Source organism: Neoarius graeffei, chromosome 5, assembly GCF_027579695.1.
Source record: "Neoarius graeffei isolate fNeoGra1 chromosome 5, fNeoGra1.pri, whole genome shotgun sequence".
NCBI lineage: Eukaryota > Metazoa > Chordata > Actinopteri > Siluriformes > Ariidae > Neoarius > Neoarius graeffei.
In genome coordinates, this window is record NC_083573.1 from 71,075,597 (window position 1) to 71,101,921 (window position 26,325).

Genomic DNA, 26,325 nt, shown 5'->3' on the forward strand with positions numbered 1-26,325 from the left:
ATTCACATATCCTTTAATTCAATTGTACACACTGAATATGGTAAAAGAACAAAAAGTTTATAATCTGATAAAATGATGCATCATGATGGTAGATTTAACTTTCCTGATTTCTTCACATAAGTTATCACATGCTCATTTTTTGACTTAATCAGAAGTAAACCAGTCATGACTTATTTTTCTTCTTTTTCTTATGACGTCTTTCCTCAGGGGATTGGGAATCCCTGTACACAAAAAGAAGAAGAGAAATTAAAAAGGGCAAACAAAGAAGAAACACAATGCAATCATTTAGTTAAGATCTGTTCAGGAAACAGAAAGTTTATTTATTCAATATTTAATAGGGACGGATACATTGAGCATACTGTATATATTATGCCATACATAAAAATAGTTATGATAATTTCCAATGTTTGTCCCTAGCAGGGATTTTAATAAAATACTATCAATACATTACTAAAGACCGATACAACATAAATGCTAAAATATTCAAATAGAACAGAGTCCCTCACCAGTGATACGGATATTCTCTAAAAGGTAGTGCATGTTTCATTGGTTTACCTCCTTCTGCTTTTGCTGCCTCTCTCCTGGCTGCGCTCATGGCTGTGCTTTTGGTGACGTCTGTGGTGAGAGCTGTTTTCTTCTCTGGAGCTCACGTGAGATTCACGGGACTCAACAGAGGCAGAGCGGCCTTCACCTGGTAGTCTCCTGGATCCCACAATCAAAGTGAACAAACTCATTTGTTTTTACCAAATACAGCATTCTGATAGTGGAGATACATTGTACAAACCCCATTTCAAGAAAAAGTTGGGATATTTTCCAAAATGATTGGGGGGGCGGGGCTGATTTGTTAATTTCACATGAACCTTTATTTAATTGACAAAAGTACAAAGAAAAGATTTAGGTTTTACTGACCAACTTAATTGTATTTTATAAATATAATTGAAGTTAGAATTTGATGCCTGTTTGGGACAGAGGCATTATCGTCATCATTGTGTTACATTACGAACACTTATTGTCGGTTAGGGAATGAGGAACTGGCAGAAAGGCTTGATGATTCAAGATACATTTATTTTTTGAAGCTTTCACTTTTTAGTGATTTACTTCTCACACGCGCGCACGGTGCTGGGTAGCTCTGCTCTCTTCTCTCTGGTTACTGGCCACTGAAGGACACAAAGCGCATATTAATAGACAGCCACTGACCAACCACAAGTGTAGCGCATCACACGTTACCTGCTGATTCTTCGCTGTTTATAGCCGACATGTGACCACACTTTTGATGCCACAAATCACCTTTCCTTTTAATAACACTCTGATTATATGTGAACTGAGGACACTAAATTGTTGCAGTTTTGCAATTGGAATGTTTGTTCATTTTTGCTTGATACAAAACTTCAGCTGTTCAGCAGTCTGTGGTCACCATTGTATGATTCTCCTCTTCATGATGCACCATACATTCTCAATAGGAGACAGATCTGGACTGGCAGCAGGCCAAGCTCTGTGGAGTGTATGGCTTATTGTGGTCCTATGGACAAATACTCCAGTCTCTGCTGTGGAACTCTGCAGCTCCTTCAAGGTTACCTTTGGTCTGTGCTGCCTCTCTGATTAATGCCCTCCTTGCCCGGTCTGCGAGTTGTGGTGGGCAGCCCTCTCTTGGCAGGTTTGTTGTGGTACCATGCTCTTTCCATTTGAGGATTGATTTGATGGTGCTCTGGGGGATCATCAAAGATTTGGATTTTTTTTTTCATTAAATAACCCAACCCTGATTTGTACTTCTCAACAACTTTGTCCCTGACTTGCTTAGAGAGCTCCTTAGGTCTTCATGGTGTTGTTTGGTTAGTGGTGTTGCAGCCTCTGGGGCCTTTCAGAAGAGGTGTATATGCTGACAGATCATGTGACACTTAAATTGCACATAGGTGGACTTTTCACTAATTATGTGACTTCTGAAGGTTGCACCAGAACTTTAGGGGCTTCAGAGCAAAGGGGGTGAATACATATGCACATGCCAATTTTCAGTTATTTCTCTCATTTCACTTCACCAACTTAAACTATTTTGTGCAGATCCATTACATAAAATTCAGATTAAAAAAAATAATAAATTACAGGTTGTAATGTAACAAAATAGGTAAAAAGCCAGGGGAGGGGAAATACTTTTGCAAGGCACTGTATGCCTAAATCATTATACCCTCACCTGTTACCAATGAAGTTGCCTATTGTGGAATCTTCTAAAATGGTAAGACTTGAATATCTTAAACTTTCCAGTCTAATTTTGCTTTTGTCCCAACTTGAGAGTGTTGTAGGCATCACATTCTAACTAATTATATTTTGTAAATATAAACAAGTTGGGTCAGTAAAACTACTGAAAATCTTTTCTTTGTACTTTTGTCAGTCTGCGTGAATAAACAAATTACAGAATTTTGTTTTATTGCATTTTGGAAAATATCAATATTTTTCTGGAAATGGGGTTTGTGCATGCCTACACAGGACAGACAGATACACTATATGGCCAAAAGTTTGCAGACACCTGACCATCACACTCATGTGGTTCTCCCCCAAACTATTGCCACAAAGTTGGAAGCACACAGTCATAATGTCTTTGTATTCTACAGAATTACAAATTTCCCTTCACTAGAACTAAGGGAACTAAAACCTATTCCAGGATTACAATGCCCCTGTACACACAGCAAGGTTCTATGAAGACATGGTTTGCCAAAGTTGGAGTGGAAGAACTTGAGTGTCCTGCACAGAGCCCCAACTTCAACCCTACTGTACACCTTTGGGATGAATTGAAATGCTGACTGCACCCCAGGCCTGCTCACCTGACATTAGTGCCTGACCTCACTAATGCTCTTGTAGCTGAATGGGCAAATCCCCACAATCACAATCCAAAATCTAGTGGAGTGGAGGTCATTATGAAAAGCAAAGGGAAGACAATCAGGAATTGAATCTTCAAGAAGCACATATGGGTGTTAAAGATAAGTGTCCACAAACTTTTGGCCATAGTGTAGATATAGTTTTGGATTTTTTTTTTCTGGTCCACCACAGCTGAAAACACATGGTTGATCAAAATGTTGAATCGTTTTCTTGACCAACCAACCATACTTTCAACCAAGTATTCATAAGTAATGAATACAACACAGCAGAATATATAGTTGCAAGCGGAGCCCCATAGGCATAGTGTGCAGATACATAAAGAAACCCATCAAGTTGTTTTCTGATGGTTTCGGTCCTGTGCGTGCCTGCCACCATACCAGTGTTATAATTACCAGTCATACACACCGCCTAGTGGCTAGTGTTAGCCGGTAAAGAAATAAAACAGAGGCTGGCTATGATAAGAAGATTCTACAACCCAGAAACAGATGAGACCTCTGCTTTTAGGCAGTGCCTAAATCTACAGTTAGGTCCATAAATATTTGGACAGAGACATTTTTCTAATTTTGGTTCTGTACATTACCACAATGAATTTTGAACAAAACAATTCAGATGCAGTTGAAGTTCAGACTTTCAGCTTTAATTCAGTGGGTTGAACAAAATGATTGCATAAAAATGTGAGGAACTAAAGCTTTTTTTTTTTTTAACACAATCCCTTCATTTCAAGAGCTCAAAAGTAATTGGACAAATTAAATAATTGTAAATAAAATGTTCATTTCTAATACTTGGTTGGCAACGACTGCCTGAAGTCTTGAACTCATGGACATCACCAGACGCTGTGTTTCCTCCTTTTTAATGCTCTGCCAGGCCTTTACTGCAGCGGTTTTCAGTTGCTGTTTGTTTGTGGGCCTTTCTGTCTGAAGTTTAGTCTTTAACAAGTGAAATGCATGCTCAATTGGGTTGAGATCAGGTGACTGACTTGGCCATTCAAGAATATTCCACTTCTTTGCTTTAATAAACTCCTGAGTTGCTTTGGCTTTATGTTTTGGGTCATTGTCCATCTGTATTATGAAACGCCGACCAATCAGTTTGGCTGGATTTGAGCACACAGTATGTCTCTGAACACCTCAGAATTCATCCGGCTGCTTCTGTCCTGTGTCACATCATCAATAAACACTAGTGACCCAGTGCCACTGGCAGCCATGCATGCCCAAGCCATCACACTGCCTCCGCCGTGTTTTACAGATGATGTGGTATGCTTTGGATCATGAGCTGTACCATGCCTTCGCCATACTTTTTTCTTTCCATCATTCTGGTAGAGGTTGATCTTGGTTTCATCTGTCCAAAGAATGTTCTTCCAGAACTGTACTGGCTTTTTTAGATGCTTTTTTAGCAAAGTCCAATCTAGCCTTTTTATTCTTGAGGCTTATGAGTGGCTTGCACTGTGCAGTGAACCCTCTGTATTTACTTTCATGCAGTCTTCTCTTTATGGTAGATTTGGATATTGATATGCCTACCTCCTGGAGAGTGTTGTTCACTTGGTTGGCTGTTGTGAAGGGGTTTCTCTTCACCATGGAAATTATTCTGTGATCATCCACCACTGTTGTCTTCTGTGGGCGTCCAGGTCTTTTTGTATTGATGAGTTCACCAGTGCTTTCTTTCTTTCTCAGGATGTACCAAACTGTAGATTTTGTCACTCCTAATATTGTAGCAATTTCTCAGATGGGCTTTTCCTGTTTTTGCAGCTTAAGGATGGCTTGTTTCAACTGCATGGAGAGCTCCTTTGACCGCATGTTTTCTTCACAGCAAAATCTTCCAAATGCAAGCACCACACCTCAAATCAACTCCAGGCCTTTTATCTGCTTAACTGAGAATGATATAACGAAGGAACTGCCCACACCTGCCCATGAAATAGCCTTTGAGTCAACTGTCCAATTACTTTTGGTCCCTTTAAAAACAGGGTGGCACATGTTAAGGAGCTGAAACTCCTAAACCCTTCATCCAATTTTAATGTGGATACCCTCAAATGAAAGCTGAAAGTCTGGACTTTATGCCCATGTCCATTATATCACTATAACTTGAATATGTTTCAGTAAACAGGTAAAAAAAAAAAAAAAAAAAATTTGTCAGTGTCCAAATATATATGGACCTAACTGTATATATTAGGACTGTAATCAAAGATGAGTTTGTGATGTCTTATTTTCCAGTAGCAATACATTCTGAAGTGTTTATTCCTCTTGTAAAACTGCAATGTCAGCAATTTAAATTTCTCATGCATTAATGCACATGTTCTCTGGTTAGTTTCATTTGGTATTGTGGAACTTCCAAAAAACAAGTTGGTTCCTCTTAAGTCATAGAAGCTATAAACTCTATAAATTCCCTCACCGGCTTCTCTTGTACTTCCATCTTACAACAACAAACCTTGAGACAAAAAACACCCTCATGTTACTGAGAAACTGAAAAGGGCATCTGGAAAATTCTCTTTTAAAAGGCTTTGTGGTGGAAAACCCACTGACCATTACAAAGCACGGCCATTGGAGACTCCCTCTGTAAATGTTGAAGTCAGGCTACGGTCACACTACAGCTTACAATGCTTTGTGATGGGTTATCGATTAAAGTTAGGCATTTTGGTGACGATGTTTCCCCGAGGCTTCGGGAAGTATTCCCAAACCCATCTGCGAGTATTTACAGCTTAATTTGCCGATGAAAACATTGCCACCAAGTTTCAATGCATGTATTTAAAATTTGAGACATTTTTGGCAACTCAAGAGGCAGAGATATACCAAAAAACAGCTTGTGAAGCTCAAAGAACATTCACCATGCATCGCACAACTGGTGGTGATGCTACTACTAATTTATCGCAAACCTATCCTCAGCTGTAGTGTGACCAGAGCCTAACATGTCCTAGAAAGCATCACCATAGAAACAATTATACATTTTTTAATTTAAACACCAACACTAATCTGTTTATTATTAGCTTTAGACTATGTGGAGCCTGGCGACTTGTCCAGGGTGTACCCCGCCTTTCGCCCGTAGTCAGCTGGGATAGGCTCCAGCTTGCCTGCGACCCTGTAGAACAGGATAAAGCGGCTACAGATAATGAGATGAGACTATGTGGAGGATGTACCATACAAGTTCTGCTGAATGACCTGTTACTACATTACATTACTGGCATTTAGCAGACGCTCTTATCCAGAGTGACGTACAACGTACCCAGAGCAGCCTAGGGAGCAGTTGGGGGTTAGGTGCTCAAGGGCACTTCAGGCATTCCTGCTGGTGAATCAAACCGGTGACCTTTTGGTCCCAAAGCTGTTTCTCTAACCATGGCTTCCCCAGAAATGACATGGAACTACAGATACTGTAGCTACTACAGAATATCTGTACTATAGAAATAAGCCTGCGATTTGAATTACAGGCAGCACTTCTGTCAGAACTGCTGGTACAGAAAACCAAATACCTTCTGACCAATCAAAATTGAGAATTTTACAGCACTGTGGCATAACAGAACTTTTGCTCCTATGAACTTTGGATTTGTATTTTTTTGTGCCCGTTTCAGTTGGTATACTGCTGTGTGTACACAATTTTGTTTGATTTTGTTGTCATGGAAGTAAAAGCAGCCTTTGGCATTAACGTGGTTTAGACACTGAAAACCCTGCCCACTCTATTCATCTGAAATGTGGAATATCACCCAACATTACCGGTGCGAGTGTTGTGAAATTTTGGTCTCCTCCTCTCTGTCCTCCCTCCACAGCTTGGCCAGCTCCCCCGAGTGGACATCAATTACTTCACGAATGATCTTGAGGATACAGTACCACACACACACACACACACACACACACACACACACACACATACATGACAAAACTTTCCAAACAAAACCATCAGTGTTTCATCAGCACCATCTTGGTCATTTATGTCCTCAAGAGGAGAAACAAAAAGCTACAAATACCGACCTCTGTGTAAGACTTCTTGGTGATGTGAACGTTTTTTGCTCTGTATGACTGACGGCGTCTCCTGTAATCCCTCATCTCAGCCAAGACCTCGAGGTGAGACTTGGGGCCACTTTTCTCCTCATCTATATTTACAGAAAACAGTTCCCAAAAGATTTACAATACAAGGATCCAGCAAACAAGCCAAACAAATTTTCTAATTCAAATCAACACTTCAAACTACATAAGAATATTCACTTACTAAGCGGTGTTTTCCCCCCCAAACATTAACATCAAACTGAGTGAATATCAATGGCAAGGAGTTGTGCACTCACCTTTGTTAAGCTTGGACACAAGATCCACATAAAGATCCTCATTGTTGGATGTTTTTGCACTCTGCTGTAAGGCCTCCTGTATCACATGATCATACAGAGCCAATCGGTCAGCCACTGTGAGGTCACATATTGCTCGCTTGTGGTTCTGAGGCACCTCTGCAGGCTCAGTGGAGTAATCCTCTAAACATAAAAACAGGGTACTTATTACAAACTGGATTCAGGATAGCCCTCATGAAATCATATTTCTCACCAAAACTATCAAGTAAGAAATGCACAAGATATAGTTTCTAAACACAAGTGGACAATCCCAACATGTACTTATCTCTCATTTGCCATATATTAATTCCTTCCTTCCATTACAGGCATTTAGCAGACACTTATCCAGAGTGGCATACGACAACCACGCACACATGCCCAGTGGTGTGCAACTGGGGAGCAGTCGGGTTAGGTGCTTTGCTCAAAGGCACTTCAGCCACAGATTTTTTCCTGCTGGTCCTGGGACTTGAACCAGCAACCCTTTGGACCCAAGGGCGCTTCTCTAACCTTTAGGCCATGGCTGCCCCTGTTTGTTTATTCATAAATTCCTCAAAATACCAGTGCTTAAACCTTGTAGAGAGGCGGAATTTGTTAGGACATGACGACAGTCATGCTATTTTTGCTTTTGCCATTTTGCCACTGGAATTATGTATTTTAAGCGCACGTGCACACCCACCCCTACCTCTAGTGTTTGAACTACTTTTTCCAGAACTATCTACATGAATTATGAAATTTGATTGATGCAGATTTTTATAGTTGACAGTTTACTTAACCTACAAGAAAAATGAGTTGTAAAGTATGGTGAAGTCAGCAACACCACAACACTGGTGTTCAATGTCAAGTTTCAGTGAGCGTAGGGAGACAGTCGCACAGCATAGTGTACACATTCCACATCCTGCAGACTTTCACCTTCTGCGAAATGGTTTTTCCCACCAGGTCAATTTTACTTGCATTTTTATCCATCAGCCCGAGCAGTGAACAATTAACCTTTTATCATATGGAATATAAAAGTATTTTATATGCATGTAACTTCATACTTGGTCAAGAGCTTGAGGGGAGAAAAAAAAAACCTACAGGAAATTAAGCAAATGTTAAGTGAACCTGACTTATCTTGCATAATGAATTTTTGACCGTTTTCTTCAAAAGTAACTCTGGAGTTAAGGCGTCTCCAGTGGATTTGAAAATCGGATTTACAATTTTGCAGTATGCTGTTTAGATGACCTTTAATAAATGTCACAAATGCCAAAAATCAGATCAAAGTGGGCTTTAGTGTGCACGTAAACACGCTCAGTTATGCATCTGCATGTATTTCCAGTTGTATCTTGAAGTTCATTTAAGACATCCATATAGTAAAATGTTTATTTGGAATCACTGGACCACACCCTACAAGCAAAAGACATTTCTGTGTTCATCCAAACACCATCTATTGTAAGAGTGTGACAGGAAGTAACTCTGGCAAAAACCACAAACAGTGGCCCACTTAGGCCAGTGGTATCAATGCTTACATATAACAAAGTGAGATACCCGGCTATTTACGTGTGCGCCAACAGCATGGATGGTTGAAATTGAGGGAGACACTGAACCATGACCATACATTAAAAATGACAACACAATTCTATTCCAATCAGGTGTGCACATTATTAGAACAGTGAACACCACATACTTAAAATACAAATATATGGGTGACGTCCCAAGCCACTGGTCCAGGTATGTGGATGACATGTGGGTGAAAACCAAGAGCCATGGAATAGTCCCTTCCATGGATCACATTAATTCAGTAGACAAAAAATGTCAAGTTAACTAAAAAGGAAATGAGTGAGAAACTTCCATTTTTATGCTGTGCTATAAAGGCGGGAGAAGGGGGTAACCTCCATGTTAAGGTATACTGGAAGCCCAACCACACTGACCAGTAGCTCATGTTTGACATACCACCCACTAGAGCATAAACTGGGAGTGATCTTTACTTTGCAATATCATGCAAAGGCTATATCCATGCATGCTGAAGCTAGAGACAAGGAAAATAAATCACATCAACAAGGAGTGAAACGTTGTGGTTACCCAGAGTGGACCTTTATTAAAAGCATAGAACACAAAAAGAGGATCAATGTCAGAAGGAATAATGGCATTCCTTACGAATCTGGATTTCCTCCAATCAGAATATCCCTGTGCATTTTAAACCTACAAACACACTCCAACAGCATTTGGACCATCCAAAGGATTGGATCCCTAAACGTCAAGAGCAACACACTATGCAGTTAATTGTAGCAAGAAGTGCAAAGACCTACATGTAAGGGAAGCTAAACAGTTGTTCAATAGACACAGGTCATAACGGGTAAGCAAACTCTTCAGAACAAAAACAGTTCATGAAGCACATATTCTAGACAGAGAAACCCAGTGGTTTGAAAGAGGCGTTAAGGAGGCCATCTATGGCCAAGTAGAGCAGTCCTCACTAAACAGAAGAGGTGGTTTGAGGCACCACCTGTCCCCAGCTTATAACATCATGTTAAAAACCGTACCTCAGCACTTTACGGACAAACCAGCTTGCTCCACCTCAAGTAGCTGGGAACACCATTTTCTCTAGCAGCACAACTCTGATATCTTAAGCAGTCATGTGACCAACATCTCATGTCATGTGCTGATCATGTGACTCCTTTGTCTATTTTTGCCAGAGTTACTTCCTGTCACTTTTACAAGTGGTGTTTGGATGAACACCAAAACTACCTTTTTCGGGGGGGGGGTCCAGTGATTCCAAATAAAATGTTTAAGTATTCCCAGTTTGGTTTTTCACAAAACCATGTAATTTGTGTTGAGATATTAAAAAGACCATATAAAGGATATTGCAAAAGGATACATCAAGCATGAGTAGAAAAATATCTTGAGTAGACAGCCTCTAATACTCACCCCTGTTACTAGGGAAAAAAAAATAAGAGACACAAATAAATGACAGTATCAACTCAAGCAAAAAAAGAAAAGATTTTTCACTGCCAGTGAGCAAGTGCTTGTGCATAGGATGTTGAACTTAAAATATTAGTATATGAAAAGGCCAAAAGGATAATTAAATTCAACTACAGGGATATACTGCAATTTAGTAATGGCTAGTACAGATACAGGGTGCACAGTTGGTAGTTCAAAACAAACTGTGTGCCCTGAGATGGAGGTAGAAGTTTTGAAAGTGTTTTGAGACTTACTTTGGCAGTAGGTTCCTGTCGACTGAAAAGGAGGTGCACTCGCCTGGGCCTGCAGAATTACCTGATGCTGTGTATGTTTATCTGCATCAAATACAACACATGGCTTCAAAACTCTAGCAGGAAATATCTACACAAACTCCCATTTCCAGAAAAGTTGGAATATTTTCCAAAATGCAATTTAAAAAGTGATGCTAATTCATGCAAACCTTTGTTAGTTAAATAAAAGTACAAAGAAAAGACTTGGCTTTACTGACCAACTTATTTATATTTTGTAAATATAAATGAAGTTAGAATTTGATGCCTGCAACACACAAAAAAGTTGGGAGAGGCAAAATAAGATAAAAGGTTTATAGGATATTCAAGTAACACCATTTTGGAAGATTCCACAATAAGCAGGTTAATTGGTAGCATGATTGGGTATAAAAGGAGCAGCACCAAAGGCTCAGTCTTTGCAAGCAAGGATGGGTCATGGCTCACCCCTTTCTGCCAAAATTTTAGAGAGAATTGTTAGTCAATTCAACAAGAATGTTTCTCAGCAAAATATTTTAGGTCTCTCAATCTACAGGACATAATATTGTGAAAAAAAAAAAAGATTCAGGGAATTTAGAGACATCTCAGTACGTAAAGGGCAAGGTCGGAAACCACTGTTGAATAGATGACCTTCAAGCCCTCAGGCAGCACTGCCTGAGAAACAGTCATGCTAATGTGACAAATATAGCTACATGGGCTTGGGAGTACTTTGGAAAACTGTTGTCACTTAACAGTCTGCTACTGCAAACAAAAATCATCAATTCTATGCAGAAACACTGCTGATATCTCTGGACCCAAACTCATCTCAGATGGACTGAAAGACAGTAGAAACATGGTCAGAGGAGTCCACATTTTACCTTGTTTTTGGGAAAATCAGATGCCAGGCTCTCCGTGTCAAAGGTGAACACGAGCATCCAGTTTATCATCAGAGAAAGGTGCAAAAGCCAGCATCTGTGATGGCATGGGTGGTGTGCACATGTGTGAAGGCATACTGTATATTGGGATTTGAGAGATATATAGGTCAAAGCAACATCTCTTCCCTGGAACGCCATGCTTATTTGACCAGGACAATGCCAGGCCTCATTATGCATGGGCTACAACAGCGTAGCTTCATAGACACCGAGTGCATGTGTTTGACTGGCCCGCTGCCAGTCCAGATCTGTCTCTCTGTATGGCGCATCATGAAGAGGAGAATCAGACAACAGCAACTATGGACTGTTCAGCAGGTGAAGTCTTACATCAAGCAAAAAGATACAAAAATTCCAATTGCAAAAACTAGTATTCTCAGTTCCCATACAATCAAAACGTGTCATTAAAAGGAAAGGTGATGTGGCCTGTTTAAGAAAAGAGAAGGGGAAAAACAAAACAAAAAATCCCAACTCATTTTTGTAAAAAAAAAAAAAAAAAAAAAAAAAAAAAAAAAAAGTGTTGCACTCAAATAACTTTGCACTGTTACCTGTTGCAGATGAAGTTAGAAATTCTCCAGAAAATCCTTGTGCCAAATATAATCTGTTGCAAACTTGGTGTTGCTACCTTGAAAGTGACTGAAGTTATGCTCTTTCGAAGTGTCAAAAAGGTCAGGACTGTCACGCTTTTGGTGTGACAAAACCTTTAAATGCTCTTAAAACAGTAACCTGTTTAATTTTACAGGTACTCTGATGGCTGACTGTTTAGCAGTTGCTATTGATCGTGGTGTTTCCCCCACCCATGGTTTATTTTGATTTTTACAGTTACAACATCCATGCAAGAAATGAATCTGTAATTATAATATGCATGTAATGATATACATATATACTATTTCAATTGACAATACAGTCAAATACAAAACAAAAACATCAATAAAGAAAGAATTATAAACTACACCCACATCCTCCCCTCCCACCCACCCACCCTGAGCTTAGGCTGTGCTAATCAATAAAGAAAGTTAAGCTAACCCAAAACTATATGGGGGACAAAAAAAATAAAATAGAACAAACAAAGCAAATCCAAACAATGCAGTAAGACAACAAAACAAAACCAAGCCAAAACAAGAAAAACAAAAAAAAAGACAGAAAATAAGAAGGGGGGGGGGGGTGTTATGGTCTTGGGTCAAAAACAAATGTGTAAGGAATAAGGTCAAGGGTCAACTTCACCAGGGTATAGGCTTCTTCATGACAATTGCTGAATTATGAAGCCTCTGGAGGCTGCAGGTCCAGGGAATCAACATAAGTAAGAAAAGGCTGCCAGACTATCAAATTTTGACACAGCATCTCTCTTCAAGTCATTCCTGTTCTACAGGGTCGCAGGCAAGCTGGAGCCTATCCCAGCTGACTACGGGCGAAAGGCGGGGTACACCCTGGACAAGTCGCCAGGTCATCACAGGGCTGACACAGACAACCATTCACACTCACATTCACACCTACGGTCAATTTAGAGTCACCAATTAGCCTAACCTGCATGTCTTTGGACTGTGGGGGAAACCGGAGCACCCAGAGGAAACCCACGCGGACACGGGGAGAACATGCAAACTCCACACAGAAAGGCCCTCGCCGGCCACGGGGCTCGAACCCAGACCTTCTTGCTGTGAGGCGACAGCGCTAACCACTATACCACCGTGCCACCCCTCTCTTCAAGTGTCTAATCTTTTCAAGCTTCGAAAACAATAGCACATCTCTTATCCATAAGGAGTGTGAGGGAGAACGTTTAGCTTTCCAGTGAATTAAAATTAACCTCCTAGCTACAAGAAAAAGAAATGCAACAAAGTCTGATTTAGACCTGGATAATTTGACAGTGTCAGGGAGGACTCCAAACAAGGCCGCAATGGGGCATGGCTCTAATGCCGCTTTTCCACTACAAACGCGGCTGAGCCGTGCCGTGCCGAGTCGAGCTGAGCGGGGCTGTTGGAGTTGCATTTCGACTACAACCGCGCTGAACCGTGCTGGCTGGAAGTGGGTGGACACATTGGGTGGAGTTAGCGAAAGTGGGTGGACGTCACGTGATGTCGTTAAGCAGCGCAAACAGTGACATCAGTGACAGTGGCGGAACAAGTCAGAGCCGGGCCGGGGGCGGGGCAAATGACCGGGCCCTTTATTAAAGCTTATCATAACATCATTTTAGGCTACAAAATGTCCGCAACTGCGGTGTTTACCAGTTTCAACACTACCGGGTGCAACTATGTTATTTAGTACATCAAGTCCTTCAAACAAACATGTAACTCAGAAACAAAAAACATTAGGATACTGTACATGGCTCATAATAAAACATCAATAGCCTATACTGCGCACATTATTTGAAGGGCATACGAATGAGCGCTCAGTGGTTGCAACGGTGACAGGAAGAGTCAGAAATAAAAGGAGGGCGGTGCAAACCTCACTGAATGCACTGTGTTTACCAATTTCAACACTACGGGGTGCAACTATGTTATTTTGTACATTAAGTCCTTCAAACGAACATGTAACTCAGAAACAAAAAAACATTAGGTGACATACTGTACATGGCTCATAATAAAACATCAATAGCCTACTGCGCGCATTATTTAAAGGGCATACGACGAGCCTTGCGCTCCGCGAACTCGTCCACGATGCTCTGTATGTCACTGATTCAGTGAGCTTTTAAGCGGTAGTCTCACGACCCGAATAGTAAACAATAAACATGGAGGACATGGAGTCGTTAGTGTTGCTGGTCTTGGTGCTGTGGCTTGTTGTCACCGACAACGCGGACAGATACTGGCAAGAGCGTATAGATGAGGCGAGGCGCATAAGGCTTCAGAAATTCTCGTAATTCGTAATTATTCTCCTTCCGGGTTTGCGGTGTTTACAGATCCCAGCGCGCTCGCGGGGCGTGTGTGGGCATGTGAGGACACTCCTCCTCACCAATCAGTGCACAGGGGAGTGTCTGCTCACGCCCCCAGCCTCACTCGGCACGGCTTGGCTCGCTTCAGCCCCACTCCAAAACGGTGCGAGTTTTAGGGGCTAAGCAGGGCTGAAACGAGCTGAGTCGTGCTGGTTTTTGGTAGTCGAAACGCGAGCCATGTCGGGCTGAAGTGAGCTGAAGCGAGCTGAAGTGAGCTGAAAAAGGGTAGTGGAAAAGGGCCATAATTGTATCTGCAACACATCTGAGACAGAAGAGAATACAGAACACCAGTACGTATACAAAGAGGGCCATGTCCAAAACACATGAACCAGAGTGCCACGGTGCTGATGACATCTGTCACAAATTGGATCAGTGTTGGGATAAACACGGGATAGTCTAGCCTTTGTCCAGTACACACGGTGTAAAAGCTTATATTGAATTACCCCATGCCTAGCACACACTGAAGACGAGTGGAAGCGGCCAAGAATAGACCCCCAGGCCAGTGCCAAATCTATCCCCAGATCTTGGGACCAGAGGGTTAAAAGGGATTGATCAGGAGGAGAACATGGAGATAGTATAACTTTATACAGTGTGGATACCAGCCCCCTGATTAAGAGGGGCAACTTAAAAATCTTATCAATTGAAATATCTACAGACATAATAGGAAAATCTGTGTATGTCTTTCTATAAAAGTGTCGTACTTATAAGTACTTAAAAAAATGAGCACGGGGAAGCTCAAATTTCTCAACTAGCTGATCGAATGTAGCAAATACACCATCTACAAACAAGTCTCTTACTGTGACTAGGCCCTTCAGGTGCCACAGCCTGAAACCACCATGCTCCACAGAGGGAGGGAACAGGGGGTTGTAGCTAAGTGGCATATGGAAAGAAGGTGTTTTGACTCCCAAATGTTTACAGAACTGTTTCCAAATATGCAATGTGGATGTGACAAGTGTGTTCTTTCCACGGTTAGAGAGTTTTTTAATAGAGGGGAGCAGGTGACTAGTGCATATAGAGTGTCAGGTGCACTTGAAAGGGCTTCCATCAGACACCAAGCAGGGGATTTCTCTGGATCTGCCCGCATCCAGTACATGACTATTGGCAGGTCAGCTACCCAGTAATAAAATAAGAAATTGGGTAAAGCTATCCCTCCATCATTTTTAGATTTTTGTAGGGCTGTCTTGCGTAGCCGTGGGACCTTTTTGTTCCAAATGAACTGTGATATTGCCACATCCAAGAGGTGGAAGAAAGATTTAGGGATAAACACTAGGATACACTGAAAGAGAGAAATTTAGGGAGGACATTCATTTTTACTGAGTTTATTCTACCAGCTAACGATAAGGGCAGTAATGACCAGCGATTAAGGTCATCCTTAAAGCGTGAAAGTAGAGTTTCAAAGTTTATCTTGAGGAGATTGTTGAATTTAGGAGAGATTGCTATGCCCAGGTATTTAAAGCCATCTTTCGCCACTTTAAAGGGCAGCTGTGACAGTGAGCTCAAGGGGGTAGTTCGGTTAACAGGAAAGACTTCACTTTTGTCAAGACTGAGTTTATATCCTGATATAGCCCCAAAACGTGTTAAGATCCCAAGAATATGTGGCATAGACTCCATCGGATTAGAAATATATAAAAGGAGATCGTCCACATATAATGACACTTTTTGTTGTATGCCATAGCGGACAATACCCTTAAAAGTCGTCAGGTTGCTGAGTGCAATAGCCAGCGGTTCAATTGCCACTGCAAAAAGGAGGGGGGAAGGGGACAGCCCTGTCTGGTACACCTATGGAGCACTTGCATGTGACGTCACAGCCGATCCAGATTGTGACAGACGCCATCTTGTCGGTCAAACGCCATATTCCGCCTTCTACTTCTGCTTTTACTTCTACCTTTTCTTCTGGAAAACCCTACTATATACAATTCTACTACAACGGCTGCGGCTACAAGCTCTCCCTACCTGTGCACGTTTTTTGTGTGTTTTGTGTGTATTTTTGCGTGTTGTTCGTCTGTACCGGACTTCAATATCCACTACAACCGTATGGACTTACTGGACATTGGTTTCCAGCAGAAAATGACAGTTTGTAGCGATTTCCATCGCATGCACAACATTCCAGACGAGAAAAAAAAAACAAAAAAAAAAAACCACAAAACATTCCGGACGAGATAGCGAGACCAGCGGGGTCTCCGTGGATCGTTATCAGAAGCAAAGCGAAGGAGGCGGTGTTGGGAGCGGAAGCAAAAGCAAGGCTGCAGAGCCGGCCTGTTGACTAAGCTCAGAAAACAGCCACTCAAATCTCCACTGCCAAGCCTCTACCTCTCCAACGCCAGATCCATGTAAACAAGACGGACGATTTGGAATTACAGCTGGAATTACCTTATTCTATAATCGGCTGGTCAGTGCTATACTCAATACTTAAGTGACTTACCCGTCCAATGAGGATTCTTGTTTACAAAATGCCGCATCTGAGTCGCTGACAAATCCTGAATTTCTGTAGAGATAACTGTCCAGAGATTTATAAGCACGCAGTGCTTCACCACTGAACAGCAAGGGAAAGTTAATGAGGTAATTATACACGTCCGGGTATTCCGCTAGCAGTTCAAAATCCGGTCGTGAAAACTCCGTCCGGTAAGCCATAAGGGTCACAAATCTGTAGATCGTTTATTTTAGACATATATCTAGTTATCTGTTCATTAGAAAAATGAGCAGTGTAGTCCGTCGGTTGAAATTGATCCATTCTGTACACGAGTGCAGCAGTATTCAGCGGTGTTTTTGATCGACAAGATGGCGGTTGTGTACTTTCCGGTCACGTGACTGCAAGATCTCTATAGAGGGGAAAGCAGTCAGAGAAGTTACTATTTGTGCGCACTGAGGCCAGAGGAGAAAAGTAAAGAAGCCGCACCCATGCAAGAAAGCCCTCACCAAAGCCAAATTTAGAAAGGCAGGTAAAAAGATAGCCCCACTCAACTCTGTCGAAAGCTTTCTCAGCATCCATAGACAACTACCTCAGGACATTGAGAGTTGTTATCATAGATAATATTAAAAGAGACGTCGTATATTAAAGAGTGTCTGTTTTTGATGAATCCAGTTTGGTCTGGGTGTATAATGGAGGGAAGAGCAGATTCCAATCTAAGAGACAGGGCCTTAGCAAGAATCTTAATATCTGCATTTAGTAGTGATATGGGGCGGTATGAAGAGCAGTAGTCTGGATCTTTATTCTTCTTCAATATTAAGGAAATAGAGGCTTGTCGGAGAGAGGGGGGCAGTGTGCCAGACAATAAACATGTTTAATAGAAGAGGCACAATTTGGGCAGAGAACTTTTTATAAAATTCTATTGGCAGTCCGTCAGGTCCAGGGGACTTTCCAGATTGCCTTAATAATTTCGTCTCCATGGAGAGTTTGATCAAGGATCTCCTTCTGGCTAGAAGTAACGGTAGGCATTTCTATTTTTATTTGATTAAAGGATGTCAATGCCTGAGGGTCAGTGTTATGCTCAGATGGGTAGAGAGCACTACAGAAGTCTTTAAATGCTTTATTTCTAAGGGGTCAGTAACTATGCCTGATGGAGTGGCTATTTTTGGAATTAGATTGGATGTGGAGGCCTGTCTCAGTTGATACACCAACAGCTTGGATGGCCTTTCCCCGGACTCATACAAAGAATGTCTCAACTTTAATAGTTTAGCTTCTGCCTGTTCAGTAGCTAAAATATCAAACTCAGATTTTAAGGTAACAAGTCTTTTAAATCTCTCTGGTGTTGGGCTAGAAGCATAAATCATCATCAAGCTGGGCTATTTCAGCAAGAAGCTGAGCTTGATGCTCTTTGCGCTGTTTCCCCTGGAATCCATAAAAGCCTATAATTTGTCCCCTAATGAATGCCTTGAAAGTCTCCCAAATAAGTGAGGCGGAGACCCATGGATAAACATTAGTAGGTACAAAGATATCTATCTGAACTGATATAAAGTTAATAAATGCCTCATCTGAAAGCAAGAGTGAGTTGAAACGCCAGGGGATGTGGGAGTTGGGCTTCTCAGGGAAAGATAGCACTAAAGATACTGGAGCATGGTCAGAGATTACAATGGGATTGTAAGAAACTGTACGTATATGAGAAAGGAGCCTGCCATCCAAAAGGAAAAAGTCAATACGAGAGAAAGAGTGATGTACTGGAGAGAAAACAGAAAACTTTTTAGTTTGAGGATATAGAAACCGCCAAGGATCGCTAACACCATATTCCTCCATAAAAGATTTGATCACATAAGCTGATTTTGAGTCATGAATGGCTATAGTGGAAGACCGGTCCAAAGAAGTACTTAAACAACAATTAAAGTCACCACCTAATATGAGATAATGGGATTGAAGGTCAGAAATTGCTGAAAAGAGCTTCTGAAAAAAATATGTGTCATTATCCCAATTGGGTGCATATACAGTATACTGACAAAAACTACTGGCATGTTATATAAAGTGCCTGAAACAAAAACATAGCGCCCGTTAAGATCCGCAACAGTATGTAGCGCTTTAAATGGGACTGCTTTATGAATTACAATAGCTGCCCCCCTTGATCTGCTAGAAAAATTAGAATTATATAATTGCCCAACCCATTTACACCTTAATTTTGTGTGCTCCAATGCCCCCAAATGGGTTTCTTGTAAAAAGGCAACCACTGAATGCAGGCTGTATAAATGGTTTAATACCTTATTGCACTTGACTGGTGAATTCAAGCCCTTTACATTCCAGCTCACAACAGAGAGGTCACCTCCCTGGGTTAAAGAACCTTTAGCTGCTGCCATACGATGCCCAATCAGTCAGTGTAGCAAAAAAAAAAAAAAAAAAAGAGTAGATAAAAGAGGGCAGATGGGCAGGGATATGATAAGACCATGTAGTGGGAGTGGGGCAAAGACAGCCATACACACACACACACACACACACACACACAAAAAAAAAGGCACAGTAATAAAACTGAGAGCATTTAGAAAATGCAAGCACAATCATAAGCCAGGTACCCCCCCCCCAGCAGCTTACCAAACAAGCTGCAGTTATGAACATTTTGGTATCTTCCAGAACTTCAAGAAGCTAGACGCTTTAATAGGAACACGTGATAGCAATAACACAAATCACAATGAGGGAGTACTAAAACGATGCCTATATAAGACTGAGAGATCCACCAGGTTGAAGCAGTGGGCCTCATCTCATTATCTCTAGCCTCTTTATGCTGTTCTACAGGGTCGCGGGCAAGCTGGAGCCTATCCCAGCTGACTACGGGCGAAAGGCGGGGTACACCCTGGACAAGTCGCCAGGTCATCACAGGGCTGACACATAGACACAGACAACCATTCACATCTACGGTCAATTTAGAGTCACCAGTTAACCTAACCTGCATGTCTTTGGACTGTGGGGGAAACCGGAGCACCCGGAGGAAACCCACGCGGACACGGGGAGAACATGCAAACTCCACACAGAAAGGCCCTCGCCGGCCACAGGGCTCGAACCCGGACCTTCTTGCTGTGAGGCGACAGCGCTAATCACTACACCACCGTGCCGCCCCAGCAGTGGGTCTATAGAACAAAAATATTAAATGGTCTGAGTGAGAGAGCAAGATAGAGCGGAGGCCAGTTTGTGAACAGAGGCGTTAAAAAGAGTCAACATTTCTCCATTTCTGTTCAAATTAACTCTGCTGTCAAAACTGGCCCACATTAGCTTACCTTCACAAGTTATGACACAGAGTCCACATCTGCACGGTCATTAGAAGTGACGTTGTTATTCAGCTTGGCGGGGCTTTCTTGAATCAATAGATGTTGTCGAATAAAGCGTCCAGCTGCGGCTGGATTCTCGAATCTGTGCTGCTCGCCGTTCAGTAGAGAGATCCTCAGATGGCCCGGGTAGAAAAATCCATAGTCCTTGACCACAGAATTCCCACGCAGCAGGCGTTTGACATCAGTAAATTCCTCGCGTTTCTTAGATTGAGCGGCCATGAGGTCAGGGAAAATATGTACCCGTCTGCCATCATGTTGCAGTGAGTCGTCCATCTCCCTGGCTTTGCGAAGTAGAACAGCCCTGTCCCTCTGATACAGCAGTCATAAGATCGCTGGCCGCGGTGCCTTGTCACTCTTCGGTTTAGGACGCAAGGCTCTGTGGGCATGATCGATGGCTAGTTCAAAGCTGAGATCGAGAGTATCGTGCAACCATTTAGTTAGCCAGCTAGCTGCTTGAGGACCATCTACACCCTCTTTCAGGCCAATCACTCTGATGTTATTCTGTCTGGATCTACTTTCTAGCTCCTCGCATTTAGCTGTCAAGGATGACACCTCACCGGTCAGGGTGGTGACGGTAGTGTGCAGGTCCCGTACAGAATCTCCGCAAAAAACAGTAGTGTTCTCAATTTCGACTAGCCGGTTAGCATGAGAGTCCAATGTAGCTCGCAGAGCACTGGTAGTGGAGGTCAATTCTTCACGCACAGAAGATATTTCAGTTCTCAATGATCCGACCACTGACTCAATTTTCGCAAAAAGATAAGTCTTCAATATGTTTAGCTGGTCAGTAAAAGTCACCACATTTCAAGGAGCACTAGACTGGCCATCCTGGCCATGTGCAGAATGTTCACCCTCTTTAGCATTGGCAACTAGCCGCTTAGCACTACGCATCGTGGTTGACCTTGACTGAATAAGTTTGAAACGTTGCAAAAGTCCGATGAAATAACCGGTGACCGGCAAAATAATGCACACTAGATCAACCCAGTGTATAAATATTAGACTTTGAGATTGTAATCGTCTTGAAAATAATTCCCATCACATTTCCAAGGAGCTCACTTAACTACGTCTGCTCAGCTCCGTGACCGGAAGCGCCCCCCGATCGTGGTGTTCTTACACTAGCTGGCACTGAATGTGTTGACGTGTAACAAATTTGACTTATTACCTACCCACTACGTAGTAAGCAGGGCAAGGTATTGTTTGTTTTCGGTTGGGTTTCTTTGGTAAACAATATTACGGGAAAACAGCTGGATCAATCTTCACGAAACTTTCAGGATAGATGGGCATTGGTCTCAAATAGAACCTCCAACATTTTGAGGATCATCCGGTCAAGGTCACCAAAAAGGTCAAAATCATTTTTGTTGTAGCTACTGCCTTATATAGAGCTGCTAGCCACCATGTCATTGCGCTGTGTGAACGTAACAATCACGCACTGCGCATGCATGTGTTCTGATTAAAATGGCTGGTGAGTAAACAATTTGGTTCACCATTCAAAATAAATGGACTAAAGAAATCACTTTCAGACATGTTTATGCTTATTACAGAGGGAAAGTGCGTTCCACTGAGCTCTAGTGCCGGGCCATTTCTGGGAAATAGGTTTCGGTCATGGCGACAGCGTGTGTATGTCAGCCTCGGTTCAGAGGTTTCAGTTTTGAAAACTGTAAGAGGTAAGAGTAGAATAATATAGAGCAGCGCTTCTCAACCTTTTTTCAGTCGCGGCACCCTTCAGAAGTATGCAAATTCTCAAGGTACCCCCATATAAAATACACGCAGTCACGCTGACCATAGCAGTGATGTTGTGACATGGGAAAAGGGGGCGTGAGACAAATCTTAATGATGCATGAGGTAGCGATGATCTGCATTAGTGTAAACTATTGTTTTTTGGAATTTTAATTCATTTTATTTATTTCAATGTTGGAATATATAATTTTTTGACAGCACCCCTAACGAAGCCAGACGGCACCCCGGTTGAGAAAGGCTGATATAGAGTACAGGCACTTGGTATATTTTATGTCTGTGATTTTTAAAAGTTGTTCATTTTTGGATTAGGCTTCATTTTTGTGACTACTGCCTCAGAGTAAATATATACACTAGATTTACTGTATGGACATGGTATCAGAAAACTATTTTATTTATAAAATCAGTAGCCGCACATGTACCCATAGGGTACCTTCCCCCCCCCCCATGATATCTTCCTTCATATTCATCATAAGTGCTACCGGGCAAGGTTTGTTTTGCCTGGCAACACTTGTTTGTCTTTTTTTTTTACCAAGTACAGCATCATTGTTTGACAATTACCCTAAACCTGTGACTGTTCTCAATTCTACATTTGTTGTTCTTTTGCTAACCATTTGTTTTAACACCGTGGCAGTGGGGCGAAAGCTTTTTCAAAACTGTCAGGTGTGTTATAGCAAAATGACTTACTGCCCTATGGTGCACGCACTTTGGATTCCAGGGACGGCTTGGCTACGTGCAAATAGTTTACATGGAGGACATGCCGCATCCACCAGAACATGTTGCTGGATGTGCTTTTAACTACCTATTCTCTTCTATATGGCCAGAAACAGAGCACCCATCAAGGTCTCTTTTTAAAAAGAGAACAAAAAAAACGCACCCATTTGCCTGCATCACAGCAAAACTAGTGCTACGTGAGTTAAATGGACATCCGTTTCAGAAACTGTGGACTTTGTAGTACACAGGAAGCACAAAATGAGGTAATTTGAACATAGTTTAATTTTCACCCCTTTGTCATGCTCAAGAACAAGCCATCCCTTTTTTTTTTTTTGGGAGTGTTGCAGGCATAAAATTCCCATGCCGCCTGAGGGTTCGAAGGTCACGGTCACACACACACACCAATGGTTTCGGACCTTGCCTGCACTGAGATGTCTCCAAATCCCGAGTCTTTTCACAATATTATGTACTATAGATTCTGAAACACCTAAAACCTTGCATTGAGAAATGTTCTTTTTGAATTGACCAACAATTCTCACGAACGTTGGCAGAAAGGGGTGAGCCACAACCCATCCTTGCATGCAAAGACTGAACCTTTGGTGCAGGCTCCATTTATACCCAATTATGATAGCAAATAACCTGCTTATTGTGGAATCTCCAAAAATGGTGTTACTTGAATAAACTTTTCAGTCTTATTTCACCTGTCCCAACTTTATTTATTTATTTTTTTTTAAGTGTGTTGCAGGCATCAAGTTCTAACTTCATTTACATTTACAAAATACAATTAAGTTGGCCAGTAAAACTATTGAAAAATTTTCTTTGTTCTTTTGTCTGTTAAATAAAAGGTTCACATGAATTAACAAATCAGATTTTTGTTTTACTGCATTTTGGAAAATATCCCAACTTTTAAAGTGCATATTCTGGATCAATTTCAGGGTTTTTTTTTTTTTTATATGAAAGCATGTTCCTTTACACACTCATCCAGAAGGGTAATTTTGCACAAGGCCATCTGTCTACAGCAGAAAAAAAAAAAAAAAAAAACGCATCGGGAAAAATCCCAAGGGAGTCTGGAGCCAGGTTTGTGACGTTACCTGCGGAAGCGCCAGAAGGCTGCGAGAGCTTTGCACGGTTTCAGTGCACAGCCTGTGTAGACCAAGCGCTCCCATTTCTCTCTCATTGTCCGGTCTTTTGGAAAACGATGAGTACTAATCCCATCATGATTGGTGTTGCTACACCCTCCTACGATACATCTGTTAACCATTTTAATAATTACGCAATAACTTTGAAGAAATGTGCAGAAAACCACCAGGTCGTTTTCTCATAAACAAACCAGCGCTGACGTAGGATTCAGAGGGAGGTGTCCCGCACGCGACGTCACGAAAATCAATGTTTGCTGGGAAATTCAAATTGCAAGTTTTTTCAGAGGCGGACCAATTCGCCTCAAATGGCTTGATTTCAACTGAATTTTTCTGGTATTGCGCAAGGTAAAAAAAAAAAAAAAAAAAAAATTGCAGAAATGTTACAGATATTTGACCAAAGTTTAATATAAAATAGGAGAATTGCATTGATCTTGCTCCTGAATTTACCCGTGATATGCACTTTAAGGAAATGGTGTATGATGCGTGTCTCAGTATCTGTAGCCGCTTTATCCTGTTCTACAGGGTCGCAGGCAAGCTGGAGCCTATCCCAGCTGACTACGGGCGAAAGGCGGGGTACACCCTGGACAAGTCGCCAGGTCATCACAGGGCTGATACACAGACAACCATTCACACTAGGGCTGCACAATATATCGAAAAAGTATCGATATCGCGATATCATAGTTTGCGATACACATACCGCAAAAATTACTTAAATTTCGATAAAAGGTACATTTTTCTGTGCCGTCCAATCACATTTGAATGTCAACAAGCGCCGCGGGATAACTCCGCCCCCTATTGCAAAACAAGTAAAAGCCTCGTGGTGATGGCGGAAGGTGGGAGCGGTAGCAAGTGTGGTGAGACAAACTTGTGTGAGGAGGAACTGGTTTCCAAAAAAAAAAAAAATGCACGTCTGCTATTTGGAAGTACTTTGAATTCAGGAGGGATGACGTACTGCAAACTCAGGTACTTTGCAAGACATGTACCTGTAAAACAGTGGTGGGGCGGCTCACTGGGACAAACACTGATGTATAGCAGCATAAAAACATAAAACCGTGCTCTCTCTCACTGTCACACACACACTACCGCTCGCTCGCTCACTCACACATACACCACTGCTGTCTCACCCGCATGTGTTATTAACAGATTGTGTTTGAGTTTATGGTGAATCTGTGTCGCTCACCTTCATCTCCCGGGAGCCACTGAAATTGCCATTTTGAATGCTTTATGCTAATGTAATGTAGTTTTCTGTTTACTTCAACTTAAGACATTTTCTGCTGCGCTCACAAAAATTAAGAGATTTAAAGATGATTGATGGACACCATTGCAGGTGTAGCCATGTTTTTCCAATAAAAAATAATGTTGGAATGGAAGCGATGCATTGGGTGTTTTTTTTTTTTTAAATGCTAGATACAGGGCAGAACGGCGAGTAGAGGTAAGAAAGACAGTATATATTTAATTATCGTGATACATATCGATATCGAGATATTCAGTCATGTTATCGAATATCGCATATTTTTCTGATATCGTGCAGCCCTAATTCACACTCACATTCACACCTACGGTCAATTTAGAGTCACCAGTTAACCTAACCTGCATGTCTTTGGACTGTGGGGGAAACCGGAGCACCCGGAGGAAACCCACGCGGACACGGGGAGAACATGCAAACTCCGCACAGAAAGGCCCTCGCCGGCCGCGGGGCTCGAACCCAGGACCTTCTTGCTGTGAGGCAACAGCGCTAACCACTACAACACCGTGCCGCCCATGCAAGTAAGTAAGTAAGTAAGTAAATAAATAAATAAATAAAAACCTCACCCAATTTTATGCTGGGAATATTGGCCTTCTCATAGCAAAACGATGGATCATACATCCCTGCCTAAAACATACAAGAAACACCAGACTGTGATGGGCAGATCATTTTAGTACATGCAGCACAAAACTCCATTTCTAAGGATTCTGATGGTTTCTAATGAGCCTTTCCAAACCTGCTCTTCTTTGGAGTATCCTAACTGGCTGAGCAGACAAGACGTTTTGTGATTCTCCATGCTCCTACACGGAACCGTGTGGTTTGGGTCACAGGGGCACACCTCCATCTGATCCTGCAACACGAGATGTTTCAGGTTGTTACTGACGCCAAACCACTCAGAAATAAATAACAAAAGAGCAAGCGAGTCATTTCAGCAAACTACACTCATATGAATTCATCAAACAACCAAAACATTCACCTGCAACATTTATTTTGGACGGGAAAAACAAGTTGTATTAGCTACCCAGGAGTTAGCATAAGAGCTAAATAACTCGTTAGTCGGCCACAACTATTAGCCTTCATCAGCTAGCCAACTACTTGCGTTTCTGGGTTGAATTAAGATATATTTTTCTACATTTTGATTAAACAGGAATTTCACTTATGTCTTGCTAGAACCACAAACCGGGTTGTTGTTACCTGTGATGAATGGTTCTCCCAACTCCATCCCAGAACCCCGAACAGCTCTGTCAGTTGTGTCCGACAGTTTTGGCTAAACTCAGTCAGTTGATTAAGATTCTCTAACCGAGCCTGTAGCGCCTCAGAGGACTCAAAGTCACTCATTCTCTCCTAAATCCAGTCTTATTCACGGTCTATCACCAACCACCGGTTATTTTAGACACTTCGCAGTGCACTATGGTAGATCGCTACTGTATTTAGGGCTGTGCTCCAAATACTTCCCTTATCTATCCACTCGTACACTACATAGGGTATGAAATAATACACTCATACACCCTACGTAGTGCACTATTTATCCAATAGGAT

At 41.8% G+C, this 26,325-nt stretch overlaps 1 protein-coding gene across 1 annotated transcript; it reads right to left on the minus strand.

The window, feature by feature from the left end:
* snrnp48 (small nuclear ribonucleoprotein 48 (U11/U12)) lies at window positions 1–26,217 on the minus strand. The gene is made up of 9 exons (XM_060922339.1): window positions 25,981–26,217; window positions 25,523–25,636; window positions 25,353–25,413; window positions 10,354–10,434; window positions 7,130–7,309; window positions 6,819–6,940; window positions 6,564–6,661; window positions 556–702; window positions 1–221 (listed from the first exon to the last, which is right to left on the minus strand). The coding sequence occupies exons 1-9, from the start codon at window positions 26,122–26,124 to the stop codon at window positions 164–166; spliced, it is 1,005 nt and encodes a 334-aa protein (XP_060778322.1). The 5' UTR covers window positions 26,125–26,217; the 3' UTR covers window positions 1–163.
* Between the last annotated feature and the right edge of the window lie 108 nt (window positions 26,218–26,325).

Bases quoted from the DNA above. Each gene is read 5' to 3' on its own strand.
- snrnp48 (XM_060922339.1), bottom strand. From the start codon at position 26,124: ATGAGTGACTTTGAGTCCTCTGAGGCGCTACAGGCTCGGTTAGAGAAT. The intron at 25,637-25,980 runs GTAACAACAACC...CTCGTGTTGCAG, and splicing joins GGGAGAACCATTCATCACAG to GATCAGATGGAGGTGTGCCC. The intron at 222-555 runs GTAAACCAATGA...TTTTGTGTACAG, and splicing joins GGCAGCAAAAGCAGAAGGAG to GGATTCCCAATCCCCTGAGG.